Source organism: Nyctereutes procyonoides, unplaced genomic scaffold (assembly GCF_905146905.1).
Source record: "Nyctereutes procyonoides isolate TBG_1078 unplaced genomic scaffold, NYPRO_anot_genome, whole genome shotgun sequence".
Classification (NCBI taxonomy): Eukaryota; Metazoa; Chordata; class Mammalia; order Carnivora; family Canidae; genus Nyctereutes; species Nyctereutes procyonoides.
The window spans coordinates 14,341,771-14,356,854 of record NW_026575082.1 but is presented as its reverse complement, the minus strand read 5'-3'; the positions used below and the strand labels follow the sequence as shown (position 1 = coordinate 14,356,854).

General features: G+C 34.8%; 1 protein-coding gene across 6 annotated transcripts in view; it reads right to left on the bottom strand.

Annotated features, from left to right (window-relative positions):
* Positions 1–15,084, bottom strand: part of LOC129514590 (GPI ethanolamine phosphate transferase 1) — a 109,863-nt gene that overhangs the window by 68,176 nt on the left and 26,603 nt on the right. For all 6 annotated transcript variants that reach the window (XM_055333300.1, XM_055333299.1, XM_055333304.1 and 3 more), the window contains 7 exons: positions 13,059–13,183; positions 11,921–12,051; positions 10,936–11,052; positions 8,074–8,114; positions 5,272–5,331; positions 3,603–3,695; positions 2,872–2,927 (listed from right to left, as the gene is read on the bottom strand). In XM_055333300.1, coding sequence (XP_055189275.1) covers positions 2,872–2,927; positions 3,603–3,695; positions 5,272–5,331; positions 8,074–8,114; positions 10,936–11,052; positions 11,921–12,051; positions 13,059–13,183 — 623 coding nt within the window. The remainder of the gene's footprint in view (positions 1–2,871; positions 2,928–3,602; positions 3,696–5,271; positions 5,332–8,073; positions 8,115–10,935; positions 11,053–11,920; positions 12,052–13,058; positions 13,184–15,084) is intronic.

The following is a 15,084-nucleotide window of genomic DNA, read 5'->3' as shown; positions in this document are numbered from 1 at the left end:
TTTAAAAAGATTTTATTTATTTATTTGATAGAAAGAGGGAGAACACAAGCAGGAAGAGTGGCAGGCACAGGGAGAAGCAGGATCCATGCTGAACAGGGAGTCCAATGAGGGGCTCGATCCCAGGACCCTAAGACCATGACCTGAGCCATCCAGATGCCCATAGTCACTTTATTTTTAAGCTCGCTCTACTCCCAATGTGGATCCCAACATTAAAAGTCACATGCTTGGGCAACCCGGGTGGCTCAGCGGTTTAGCGCCGTCTTCAGCCCAGGGTGTGATCCTTAAGACTGGGGATCGAGTCCCACGTTGGACTCCTTGCAAGGAGCCTGCTTCTCCCTCTGCCTGTGTCTCTGCCTCTCTCTCTCTCTGTGTCTCTCATGAATAAATAAAAAAAAAAATCTTAAAAAAAAAAAAGTTGCATGCTTTACTGATTAAGCCATCGAGGCACCCCAACATTGGTTACTTTAATAATGTAATACCTAAACCTCTGTCTCACTTTCTCAGCTATATCCAGAATCTCCACTTTCTATTTCATGAGGACAACAGCACCACTTTCTTTCCTCCTCTGCCTTCCAACTTGTAACCTTGTACACTGTCAAGGTAGGCAACATTTGCATTCTATCCAATAATGATACTTAAGTCTTGCTTTGTCTAAGGTTTGTCTCTTACTGTATTATGGTTACTTACTACTCACTGAGTAGCTAAATTTTATGCTATGATTAGATTTTCTTGTCTATTTCATTGAAGCTTTGATCTATGTGCCACAAATTCTCTTCTCATACTCCCAGCAGCTGTTCGAAATCACCTTACACATTAGGCTGCTTCATGTTTGAAGCACACTTTCTTGCACAGTTGGAAATGCCTTCTTTTCCCTAAAGTCTCCACTTATCCTTGTTTCAGGGGATGAAGAAATGTATGCGATCCATGTATGCCATCTTGTTTCCTTCAGTTTCTTATTCAATTCATATATTAAAACTCATTTCACATTGCTATTCTAATTTAGAGGGTTTGCCTCCCAGTTGGACTATTCTTATACAATGTATCATTCTGTAAGTTTTTAGTTGCATTTCTCTTTTTAAAAATATGCATCTTGTACTCTTTCTCATTTTATAAAGTGTGTGCTAAGGATACAATAGCTTTTCAGATATTTCTGAGAAATTTTAACATTTTAAAGTTCTTTTCTGTTCCTTAAATTATCTCCTCAGGAGTCTATCATTCATTTAATCTTAGGTACCTTTTGGTCAGATTGCAGACTTTTGACCAATGGTGATTTTCAGCCAGACAAGTCTGTAGGCAGGGCTGATAGCTTTGCTCCAGAGTGGGTGAGCCACCAGCTAGGAATCAAGAATGCTGCAGGGCCTCCAGATGACACAAAGCTAGTAGTGGCGCTGCAGGCAGATGTTGAGCATCAAAGCCCAGTAAATTCATGGTCAGTCAGCAGGTCTAAGTGGAAGAAGGTAGGCAGTGTGCACCTGAGCCCTTTGCAGAAGACTACCTCTTCCTGACCAGTCCTTCTAGAGTGGCTGGTCTAAAGTAACCCACAGTCTCACTTTCAATGTCCTGTGTATTTTCTTCATACCAGGAATTGATAATATATTTCTTGTTCATTTATTTATTCTATTATGCTCTGACTGCACCACTACACTGTAAATAAACAGATGCATAAGATATGTATATGAGATAATGTGGGGCAAATTCCAATCAGTAAAAACTTGGCTTATACTCTTTATAAGCATATGTGATAATCTTACAATTAGGGACAATCTTCAAAGGTAATTACACCTTGGATGTATATTGTGTAATATTTAGGGCAATTAACTTCATATGATCATAAGCTGCAAAATCCTAATTTTGGTTGGTTTTTGCTCTCCTATTCACACAAATATACACACACACAAAGTCAGGCATGTAATCACATTATTTAGAGGGTAATGTAATATTTAAGCCTTTCTAGTTTATGAATACCATACTAGTGCTATATAAGTTGTCAAAAATAATTCCAATGAAATCATTCAAACCCATTACTAACACCCATATTATAAAGTTTCTATGTATTTTGGTCAAGATCAAAATCCATCCTAATCAAATGTGATCCTTGCTAATTGAAAATGAACCTTGATGAGGAGGAATAAAGGAGACTGAATATATCTGCCCACATTAGGAGTGCAGATCCAGGTTTGTGACTCATATCTCCTCTCTCCTGATTCAAGGAAAACAGATAAGACAGCAAAATCCAGCTGCCCACCAAAGTCTGCTCTCCTTATCCACCCAGTAGTTGTCACTGTCCTCCAGAATTGCACCATCAGTCTTTTCTTGTCACTTTTTAGGTTCTCCTACCGCCTCCTACATGTGCAACAGTTAACACTACCATCTTATCTTATATTGATGCCTCCAATCTACACAATCCACTCTCATCTTTATGTTGAGGTCTAAGTCCCTAACTTGTTACACTAATTTTATTTCTAATTTCTAAATAATTCTAATTAATTGGTATCTTCAAATGTAAGCTGAACTCAGAAACATTGATCCTTGCTCCTCAAATCATTTCTTCTTTCCTTCTACAAGCCATAATGGTAACACCACCTCCCAATCAACCAAGCCAAGGGTCCCCACATGTTCCCAAACAGGCCCTGTTCAATTGTCTCTTTAATGTCTCCCACATTTCTCTCTGTCCTTTATCTCCTTTATCAGCTATTCAAAGGTAGAATCTGGTGCCTGGCCCATTATTTACAAAAACACCAGAAGAGGCTTTTGTTTTAGAGTTTGCACTAATATAAACAAAAAGGACAAAGTTCTAAGTAACTATCCTGTCAGTACTCAAACTCATTAAAAGATTCCTTCCTATAAGTTAATAAAAAATATGAGACTTACTTAAATGGTGTAAAAAAAAAGGGTAAAGTAGCTTCTTTTTTCTGAGTCATTTTCACCTGGGAACCAAATATGAAAATATTTTATTATATTATAAATGAGAAAAAAATTAGTTTCATTTTGAAATACAAACATCCACTAAACTGTCTCTTTGGGGATAGTTTACTACTTTGAAACTAAATGGAATTTTATGTTACTATATTATTCTATAAATATTTAAACAGAAATTTCAGATCATACTACCACAGTAAGCTGAAAATTAATATCAAGCTTGAAAATAACATACTGTAATTAAACTGTATTTTTACTCTTAGAAAACAAAATAAGTCAGGCTGCATTAACAGCATTAAGAATAACAAAGTTTCAGTTAAATGGCCACATCTTTAATTTAGCTTAATACATATGGTAATATACATTAAATAACAAGAAATGTTGCAATCTCTAACACTACCTCTGTGGGGCAAATTCCAATCAGTAAGAGTTGGTGTGTAGTCTTTATAAGCATATGTGGTAGTCCTACAATTAGAGACACTTCTCAAAAGTAATTCTATACCACAGACCGATTCATGGAACATATACCTCACAAATGTTAAACTTTATGACGCCAGTCATATACACAAAATTTAAAGATAAACTATAGAAAATAATTTTCATAAAACACAAAATCAAATATTTTCACTTAATATATTTGATTTTGCAGTTGCAGTAGTATCCATTTTTGTGTCTTATTTTACCTTGAATTGTTCAAGAATCTGTACTGCATTTGTAAACATGCTCTCTGCTTTGAAGAGATCAGTGTTGTTAAGATAATCTACAGGAAGGATACCCTGTAAATAATAAACACTAGTTTAATATAAATACTATTAGCATACTATTACTAGTATTAATAGCTCAGGTTATTCTTGTAAAATGAAACAGACTTATAAAGGAAGCACTAAAGATAAGACAGGTAGATGAATAAATTACTGAAATAATTAAGCAAAACATCTTTTCTAAAACCATAACTGAAAAATGTTCTATTATTTTTTCTCATAAGGTAGACATAATAAAGTAAATAAAGCAAAAAAGATGAAATAGATTCGATAAAACCTAGTATCTATTGAAAGACTACCGTGTTGTAGGCAGTGAACACAATGCTTTGCACACATGAAAAATCACTATGGTAGGCCACAACCAGTATACTTAAAAAGAAAAAAAAAAAGGATAAGAAAATTAAGAGTATACCATGCACAGTAAGAGTAAGGAGTGTTTTGTGAAATTTTTGTTTCAGTTTTACACATACACACATGACTATAAGGGTCATTTACTCAGAGTTCTGAGTTAGACAACATTTATTAAAAGTTTGATTTGAAGACCTAATAAGAATGGCTGGTTGGAATGGATATATATATATATATATATATATTTTGGCTTTTCAGCATTCCAGTTCCCATTCTTAAAAGCATTACCATTCTATGTTTAGAAATCTCACTCACTGCAGAATTTAAGAAACAAAACAGATGGACATAGGGGAAGGGAAGAAAAAGATAAGATAAAAACAGAGAGGGAGGCAAACCATAAGAGACTCCTAACTATAGAAAACAAACTAGGGTTACTGAAGGGGCAGTGGATGGGGGTGCGAGGGGATGGGTGAAATGGGTGATGGGCATTAAGGAGGGCACTTGTTGCAGTGAGCACTAGGTGTTGAATGTAAATGATGAATCATCACTAAATTCTACTCTTGAAACTAATAATATACTATATATTAACTAGCTTGAATTTAAATAAAATCTTGGGGAAAAAAAAAAAGGAAAATCTCCCCCACTGGATCTAACATAGTGGGTTTCCAATGGAGCCCCACCTTCCTTTACTGAAGGGTAGACAAGTAACCCAGGCTAGGCCACTCAGATGGTAAGCACTGGAATTTGACTCTTGAGAGTCAAGTCACAAAAAGTGTAAGTGTAATGCTATTCGCCCCTAGTGTTGGTACCCTGGGCACAACTGTTTGGTTCTTCTTTTGAAGTCTCCGGTGTTCTTTGTCCCTGCTCATTTCCATGCCTGGTTTTTGAGCGCCCCTTTGATTCAACAACCCAGCAAGATCTTTTTAACAAATTCCCTTTAAATGGATCCAGTTTCTGCTGCTTGCAAATAAAAATTACTTCTATACTTTTACCACTTATAACTGAAATACAAAGATAAATCTGTACACATTTTAGAAAATAAAAAATGTTTAAAGAAGAGCTATTAGGCTAGTACTCCATGCTGTAGATTGTAACATGCCCACAGTTATGAGATATTACATACTTAGAAAGAAAGGAAAGTACAGTTTTATGTATCCAAAGATTATTCAGAAAGACATAAAAAAGGAAATTTTACTGTACACTTTTTTCTTCTGAGAGCTATTAAGAAAATTTGATTCCTTACCACTGAATTAAGGGGAAAGGGAACTCCAATAAGAGAAGCCATTAATGGTGCAATATCGGCCTACAAACAGAAAAAAATCAGTTCTAATAAGTCTACAGACATCAGTAAGAAAATTAAATAATCTAATGCAACTATATTTTGGACTACAATCTTGATGTTCACTATAATCCATTACCTTCCAACATTTAATACACAATAGATATCAATCTCTAAAAATGTCATTTGCTATAGCGGCATTAATGTATAAAAAAATACATTTGAAAAGCCCCAAATGCAAAACATGCTAGAACAAAAAGTTACCCACTCTGGTACCTAAGAACTTGACTACTTCATGTAATAGTTTTTCAGTATGCCTCAACTATACAGAAAATGAATAGCAATAGAAGGCTCTAACTGGAGAAATATATATATTAACTAAAGAAAAAGTATATACCAGAAGGTTTGGCCAGCCAGTGAAATCCAGAAAAGACATATAGCTCCTAGTTTCCCAGAGTTGTTTGTGCTTCTACCTCCACTTCTGGAACTCCCCATCACTCCTCAACCCACCCCCACTTCCTTTTTTGACCTTTCATCATCCCATAGACCACTCTCCCTTAGAGAGCTAACTAACACTCTCTGTTTCTCTAGATCTGGTTGGCTGTTTTTATATTAGTCCTTACAATTTTTCAGGCAGTAAAGTGCTTAGATGTCAGAATTCCCAGTTCCAAATCCTTGCCTGCAATCTCTTGAGACTAGGGGCAGATTATTTAACCTCCCCAATGCCTTGGTTTCCTTATCATTTATTTATTTAAAAAACTCTCCCTTACAGAGTTATGGCATAATTAAATGAGATTAATTTATAAAGTATCTGGCACATAACAATCCTGCAATAAATGGTGGCTAAAAATGCTGTTGTAGTTATATTAACTAGTTGGCCTCTCAGCAGCACTGTGTAGACCATTCCCTTCTCAGTTTCTGTAATACTGCACTCCAGTGAGTGTCTTCAATCTCACTGTGGCTCCTTTCCAGATACCATTCTAATTCTAATTCCCCATTTAAAGTTGAAGTTTGGTCTCAGGCTTTCAATGCTTCTCACTTTTTTACTATCTAGACTCTTTTTACGAAGTAGCATTCCCACACAACACTGGAAAACTCCAATTGCCTCTGCCTTCTCCCTTTTCCCTAGAATCCACTGTTTGGCCTCCTCTAATCTGTTCTCCAAGCAGCGCCAGACAAATCCTTTCACAAAAAGATCATATCACTCTCCAAGCTTCAAATACTTAAAGGGCTTCCCCAAGCTTTAGGATTAAGTCCATAGGCTCATAAGGCCCTGCGGGGTCTAGTGCCTACCCAGACCTCATACCACAGCCTCAGTTGCTCTGTGATCCTTTAATATGCTATGTATTCTCTTCCCAGAGCTCTAGGTACACGACGCTCCCTCTGCCTGAAGTGGAGGGAGAATATCATGTGCCTGGTGACTCCTACTTATGCTTCAGTCTCAGCTCAATCCTCAACATCTCAGGAAGACTTTATTGACCATACCGTCTACCAGATATGTCCACTCTGCTCTCATGGTTTCACAGTCCTCTTTTGTAGCACGTAGCACAGCTGTAATGTTATATTTATTCATATAATAATTCAGTTAATATCTATTCTCACCCCTAAACTGTAAGCTTCCTAGGGCAGGCATTGTATCTGCTTTTACTCATCATTATATCCCTTACACATGTTTAATGCTAATCTCTGCCAAGGTCTAAACACACTGCAGACACATAACAATGCTGGTGGAAGGAATGAATAAAGAAATTCTCCTCTAAAGCAGATTTGAGGTAGGAGCATTCAGAGACCAATAGCTGAATCTATATTTAGTTTTAAATTATAATCCAGTCTCACTATAAGTAAAACATGTTTTATGATCTTCAAGATATTCCCTATTCCTCTGATAGTGATCTTTATTGCAAAATTAAACAAACTGTTATTCTAATCTTACACATTTCCATTCATTTAGGTGATATGCAGTTAACCTGAGAGAAAAGACCATTCTTAATATGCTGACAGAGAACAGGCTTCTGCAATCACAGACCTAAAAATGAGATTTTAGACCTTGGTTTATTCACCAAAAAAGGAATGCCAGCTTGTGAGGTTACCTAGAGAAGATAAAATATTCCTACCACTTTGGAGGCCATATCCAATAATGCCATGCCTTCTACAAATAGTGAAGATGGCTGTTTACATAGCATATCTTCAAAAATGAAAATTCCATGCTTCATATTTATACATGTTACCAGTCTAACTTGATTAGGTTGGCCATGCATTTTCCTGTAACCTAAGGTTTCTAGCTGAGTAATCTATATTCTTGTCATCTTTTTTCCATTGCATTTGTAAGTATCCTGGGTAGAATTAAAGATAAAATATGTGTTAATAAAAAAAAATGGTAACTCACATACTACAGGGAAAAAAACTCATAATAGGATTTTATTATTTATTATGTCTGTGCTTAAAGCAACTAAGCAAGGCAACCATGACAAGAAATCATAGAAACTGAACAAGCATGCAGATTTCAATTTACATAATAATTCTTTAATTAGCCAATGTTATTTAGAGGGAGTCTTTTCAGTTTTACTTGAGCTTTTTTTATTTTGCTAGAAGGAAGATCAGTTGAGTTAAAATATTTGCATTAGATGGATTTCCCTAGGTAACTGAAATGTTTTGAAAAATCCTTTATCATCATTATTATTAATACTGTTTTTCAGATTTTTTTTGGTCTAAACTTCTTATAGGAGAGAAAATTAAATTTGAAAGTGATTAAATTGTACTGAATACCTGATGGATATCTTGTCTCTTCCAGTTCTCTAATTTCCATTCTGAAACACAATTAGACACAAGAGCTGATGTTAAGATTAAAAACAAAACAAAAACACTTTCATTATTAAGAGAGATCAAGGTGTAATGACAAAAGAAAGTATTGGGAAAGTCTATTTTAAGTCAACTATGAATAAAAAGGGTACTTAAACAGGTAGAGCTATATATTTTTAAAACTAGAATTTTCAAAGAATAGCTTTAAAGTTAATATTTGATGTTTTCTGTGATGACTTCTTAAACTTTCAAAATGCTCATTCGCAGATAATTGTTTCAAAACATCAAAAAGCCGAGGAAGGGAAAATGGAAGTAAAAGGCACAATGATAAGAGCTGTTGGCATGACTACAACTGACAGTCCTGCTCCAGGGAGTAATTAAAGCAATTGATAGTCCATTAGACAACCTAAACCTTTTTTCTTCTCTAATGGCAGTTGCTTGCAAAATATTTAAAATTGTAGCTGTGATATTCCTACTGTCACTAATCTTAAATGTTAAAATACCATAGTGAGTTATGAGCTACTATTTTTTTAAAAGATTTTATTTATTTATTCATAAGAGACAGAGAGAGAGAGAGAGAGAGAGAGAGAGAGAGAGGCAGAGACACAGGCAGAGAGAGAAGCAGGCTCCATGCAGGGAGCCTGATATGGGACTTGATCTCGGGTCTTCAGGATCACACCCTGGGCGGAAGGTGGCACTACCGGGGCTACCATGCATTACTATTTCAAATTGCCTTCAGATATATCTGTCCCCTATTTTTCTACAAATTCAGAAACTTCAATAAACAGTTATCAAAACAAATGATTATGAGACTATCTCTTATTTTAATGACTTTAAGATATATTACCAAAAGGGTTCTAAGATGTTTTATGATGAAATTTCTTTTAATAAGCTAATAAAGTTTAAAAAAATCTTCAGTTTCTACTAGTCAGCTACTATAAATTCACACTAATCACCTGATGAGGAAAAAAACGCACATTCCCTTTCTCTATAACTTATGATGTTTTATTCATATAAAAAAGTATATTCCTTTTATAATAATTTTTGAAGTCAAATTATCCTAAATATTAATTCACTGAGAAATCAAGTGCCAAAATAAAGTTTTATCTCCTAAGTACAAACATACTACTTAACTTAGTTTCTATTAGACCCAATCTAATCCCTTTACCACAAAGCATAGGAATATAAAATGTTGAAGCTGCTTTAGAAAACAGTGTGGCAGTCTGCAAAAAATTAAACACAGAGTTACATATGACCCATTTATTTCATCCCTAGGTATATATCTATCCAAGAGAAATGCAAACACATGTCTACATAAAAACTCTTACACAAATGTTCACAGCAGCACTATGATAATAGCCAAAAATAGAAACAACCCAAATGTCCATAAGATGATTGAATAAATAAAATATGGTCCATACAAAAACACTATGGTCTATACATACAATAGAATATTACTCAGCTATAAAAAATAAACTATAGATACTAAACACAGATGAACCTTGAAAAAAATTATGCCAAGTGGAAGAAGCCAGACACAAAGACCATACAATGAGTAATTCCACTTATATGAAATGAGCAGATCCAGAAGAGAGAGAGAGAAAGAAAGTAGAGTAATGGTTGCCAGGTGAAAGAGAGAGGGAGAAATAAGGTGTGTTCTCTAATGGGTGACAGGTTTCTTTGGGGTGCTGATTGAAATGTTTTATAATTAGATGGTAGGGGTGACTGCAGTCTTGTGAATATACTAAAACCCCGAGTTGTATACTTTCAAAACATGAATTCAAATTAAAATGGTATGACAATTATATCACGAAATAAAAATAAATTCAAAGAAGTCATCTAAGGAAATCTTATTATGCAAACCAAAAAGAGTCCTCTATGATAGAAATGCCTAAACATGGCTGTCAGTGTGAATCCCTGGAGAAAGTTTTAAAAAGAAAATTTCTAGGGCTAATCCAGACTCATGGAATTAAAGTATCTAGTAACAAGGTCTGGAAATCTGTTTTGTAATCTGCATTTTTAACATGTTGTTTTGGATGAGTTTTATGCAGCTAATCTGGAGTAAGGATCTAAAAGGAATTTTTTTTGTCAAATTAATAAAAATTTTGGAACTCTGAAAAAAACCTTACCTTAGAAAATAAGCAGAGCTCCAGGAAAAAGGAATTCATTTTCCTCATGGATTAGGAAGGAAGGGAAGCTTGAGTAACAGAGAATCTTCAAAAGTACTAGAGACACAGCAAAATCAGTCCATTTGTGAAATGTCAATTGTGACATCTGTCTGATTTATCTGAGTGACAGTCTTTGCAGATAAGATTTGACTCAAGAGTTTAATGTAAATCTCAGCAATAAAAAGGCTTGTGGGAAAAAAAAGTAATTGTATAATTTATACTTGTACCTTTCATAAGGCAGATAACTAAGACCATATATTTCTTCTTCTTCTTTTTTTTTTTTTTTGAGAGAGACAGAGTGCATGTGTGTGCACACATGTGTGAGCAGGGAGGAGTGGGGAGGAGGGAGAAAGAGAATCTTAATCCAGTGCAGAAACCTGACAAAGGGCCTGATCCCATGGCTCTGAGATCATGACCTGAGCCAAAATCAAGAGTGGGACCCTTAACCAACTGAGCTGTACAAGCACACCTAAGACTACGTATTTCAACCTGAATATTATAAACCAAATAATATCAACTATACAAAAGTAATACTTAAAAATTATAATGATACAAATATAAAAATGAAAACTGTAACTTCAAAAATGATTTTTTAAAGGTAAACTTTGGTTTTATTTTAAACTGTTCTATTTATAAAAACAATAAAGATAAATGTCTCTACCTTTTAAAAATGCATCATCAAATTTCTGAGCTGATACTCTTTGGGGATACTTGATTCCAGCTCCCCAAGTGACAAAAGGAGTTAAAGTCTCTGAAGGATGACCAGCCCCATGGAAACCTACCAATAAGACAATAAGAGTAATAAGACAAGTATATAGGAATTTATACCTACATTTTTTTTTAAATAGTAAATTTTAAAGAGTTAATCTGTAAGTAATTCTACTTCTGGCCACCACACTCCTCCCAAATGCTTGCAACACTGCATAACAATTAGTTTATAAATATTCCCAAAGCATATCAGAGCATCAAAAATAAAACAAAAAGAGTATCTGTTGACTGGCTGAAAGAAGAACGAGAATAGTATCATTAAGACTTGGAGGAGATGCCACTAGAGTAGCTCTGTATAGGGCAAGCAGTCAGTCAACTCCAGCTCTGTTCTGGAGAGGACAGGAATATCTCTTTGATAAGGTTCTTTAAGGCTACTTTGGTTGATATAGCCAAAAGGCCTTTAGAGAGTGGAACCAGCTCACTAGAATTCTATACTGTGCACTAAGCATCTTTGCCTGCTTTTGTTCTCTGTGTACACACTGTGTTTGCCTTGGGAGTCTCACAGGGAGGACAAGCTCATCTAGGGGAGACCTCCAGGAGCCTGAGGGTCCCTGGTCATACCACCTTAACTTTACCTTGTTTGTCATCACTTACAACCAACTCTAAGAAGAATAACAGGATAGATACTTTGTTTTCTTCTCCACGCTTTTCTCTAATTTCTCATTTTAAATGAGAATATATCCCTTTTATAGCTAGAAGATAGATTTTTTACATAAGATCAGATTTTTTACACTAACACATTAAGCAGGAAATTGTTGTGTGCTAGACACTTTGCATATACTAACACATCTAACCTGCTTCAACATTACAAGATATCTGCAAGCTACATTCACCACTATTTTAATCATAAAGTACATGTCGCGTAAAGACAGACTAACCCCAATCTGTCATTCCATGGTCAGAAGTAAAGATAAATGCTGTTTTCCCATCATTTCCATAAAAATCTTCAAGCATGGATACAATTTCTTTAATTCCCTCATCAACTACTTTAATATTGTCCTTATATTCCCTGTTTAAAAAGAAACAGAAAAATAAATTAAATTACATTAATTTGGAAAACTCAAATTTCTTCAATGTGAACTAATTACATCTAAAGTTGGTAACTTTTAAAATACTTTAAGATTTCATCTTTAATATTTTAAAATCAGGATTCTTTAAATTATCAAAAATAATATTCTCTCCTTTTTAAAAATATTCTCTCCTTTTAAAGAAGCAAAAGAATCTGAAATGGTTTTCAAAAATAGTTTAAAAGGAGAATACTCTTCTATATTAGTTAGCAAGTACATTTTAATGAATGCTTTTTGCATCTCAGATGCATTAATTATGAATTCCAAGTTCATGTCTCTCATAATGCAAACTATATTGTTCCTGTCGTATTAATAGGTATAACTGCTTCAAGTATAAAACGTTTCCAGCCTGTAGAATGTTTATGATATAAAACAATAATATAATATTTTAAAAAAATTATATTTAAGCATTCTATACAGTTGAAAAGGTTGGTCTGGTATGAACTCTATCACTTGAAACAGTCCATCATGTTCAAGAAGGGGAGCATGAGGTATTCATTACTGGCAACTAATCAATAGGCTGTAGTTACAATTAGACATATCTAAGTCAAATTCTAAATAAAGAATAAAAGTAAAACATGGATTCTTACTCTTATGGTCTACAAAACTGAGAAAAATAATTGCTGTTCTATATAAGGAGTGCTACTGAAATATGGTATAGAAAACTTGATACAATTATATGCTAGACACAATACTTATTAAATGGAACACGTAAGGAATAGCTAATTATATCTTCTTGTGATATATTAATATCACAATATTAATCCCACATAAATGTTTTCCCCCCAAGATTTACTTAAATATTTCTAAAATATATAGTTTTTCCCTGCCTGAAGAATATGGAATATAAGCACTGTGAGAATTACAAACAAATTATAATATTTTAAAACATTAAACAGAATAGTTGGGTCCCTTAAAAACACAAAATTAAACACAGCATTAAAATTACCTCGATGTTGGTCGGTGAGCATGTCCATTTGTATCTATTCCTAATAAATGTAAGAAAAAAACTATTTTTTCTTCATTTAGTTTAGAAAACAAAGATTGGTTGTTTCTGGCAGCATGAAAGAATTCCTATATGTAACAAATCAGTTAAAGAAATTTAGTTCATTTATTTTATTTAAAAGTAATTCTGACGAAAACATTTAATTGCATTTATAACTATAAAATTAAATTATCTTATTTTGTTTAAATTTGTCCTTGGGACCATCAACACAAAGTCCGTATTGTTGAATAATGAGTGAGCTATTTTCCGGGTAATAAGTAGGCCAAGAAAAAGTTATAGAAAGGGGCACCTGATTTCATGAAGACCTCATAAGCCTTGAATAAAATACAGCAGGTTGAAGAAACATTTTGACAAGAGCCAAATAAAATAGTACTAGAGGCAACATTTTAGGAGCATTTTATCATTTTTAAATGTTTTCAAAGCTGGACTATTTCTCACTGTCCTGGCTAGGTTACTACTTGAATCCAACAAGTCCAACCATAATTGCTCACTTGGATCATTGTGAATAGCTTCTAAACAGTCTCCTTTGCCCAAGACTAGAATATGTTCTTCACATTGTATGAGAGAAAAATGCCCTAACTTAATAAAACACGGGTCAAAAATTATTTTATTAATTTCATAATGATAAGCTGGATTCATAATGCTGTTCTAAGACAAAAATCATAACTTCTACTTACATACACATGAACACGTAAACAAGTACCTGTGGGGAATACTTTTTTTTTTTTTTTTAGATTTTATTTATTTATTCATGACAGACACAGAGAGTGAAAGGCAGAGACACAGGCAGAGGGAGAAGCAGGCTCCATGCAGGAGCCTGACGTGGGACTCGATCCTGGATCTCCAGGATCACACCCTGGTCTGAAGATGGTGCTATACCACTGGGCTATTGGGGCTGCCCTGTGGGGAACACTTTTAAATTATTTTAGGTAAGTTAACAGGCTATGCCAAGATACATAATTACCATTCACATAAATGTCTCTAACCATATAATAGATGGTAACTTTAACAAGAGTGATTTAATTGTCCAATAAAAATCTGAAATATATTTTGAAATGATTCATTATTATAAACGCTAAAAAAATACAAATGGTGCCATATAGAGAAGCCTGCTATTGAAGAATAGAATGTAACCTGCTACAGCCTCCTCAAAAGCATAAAACTGTCCCTAGCTTTCATATACATTTTACTTTACCCCTAAGAAGTTTTTAATCTAGGTAGAAGTGGTAAGTTCTTCAAAAGAAAGGAGTTAAACCCTAAAGATATAATATTTTTTATAAAGATTTTATTTATTTATTCATGAGAGACACAGAGAGAGAGGCAGAGACATCGGCAGAGGGAGAAGCAGGCTCCATGCAGGGAGTCCGATGTGGGACTCGATCCTGGGACTCCAGGATCACACCCTGAGCTGAAAGCAGACGCTTAACCGCTGAGCCACCCAGGCATCCCCCCTAAAGATATAATTGAAAGCTGACAAAACCCCAAAAAACCTAGCACCTGAAGTTAAAATTTGTTCCATGACTGGTAAAAAAAAAAAAAAAAAAAATTCCACTATGGAAAAAGTGCTATTCATTCATATATGGACGTAAGATCTGGGAGACTATGAAATACTAATCTTACAGAGTTCAACCTGTTAGATTCCTAAGGGCTTTTTAAAAGTTAGTCTTTTGGACACAAGAGGTAATATATACTCTAGTTACTCTCCCTTCCATATCTACTCTACTCGTGACCATCAGCTCCTACTGTTTCTTTTTTTTCTTTTTTTCTTTTTTTAAATTTATTTATGATAGTCACAGAGAGAGAAAGAGAGTGAGAGAGAGAGAGAGAGAGAGAGAGAGGCAGAGACACAGGCAGAGGGAGAAGCAGGCTCCATGCACTGGGAGCCCGATGTGGGATTCGATCCCAGGTCTCCAGGATCATGCCCTGGGCCAAAGGCAGGCGCCAAACCGCTGCGCCACCCAGGGATCCC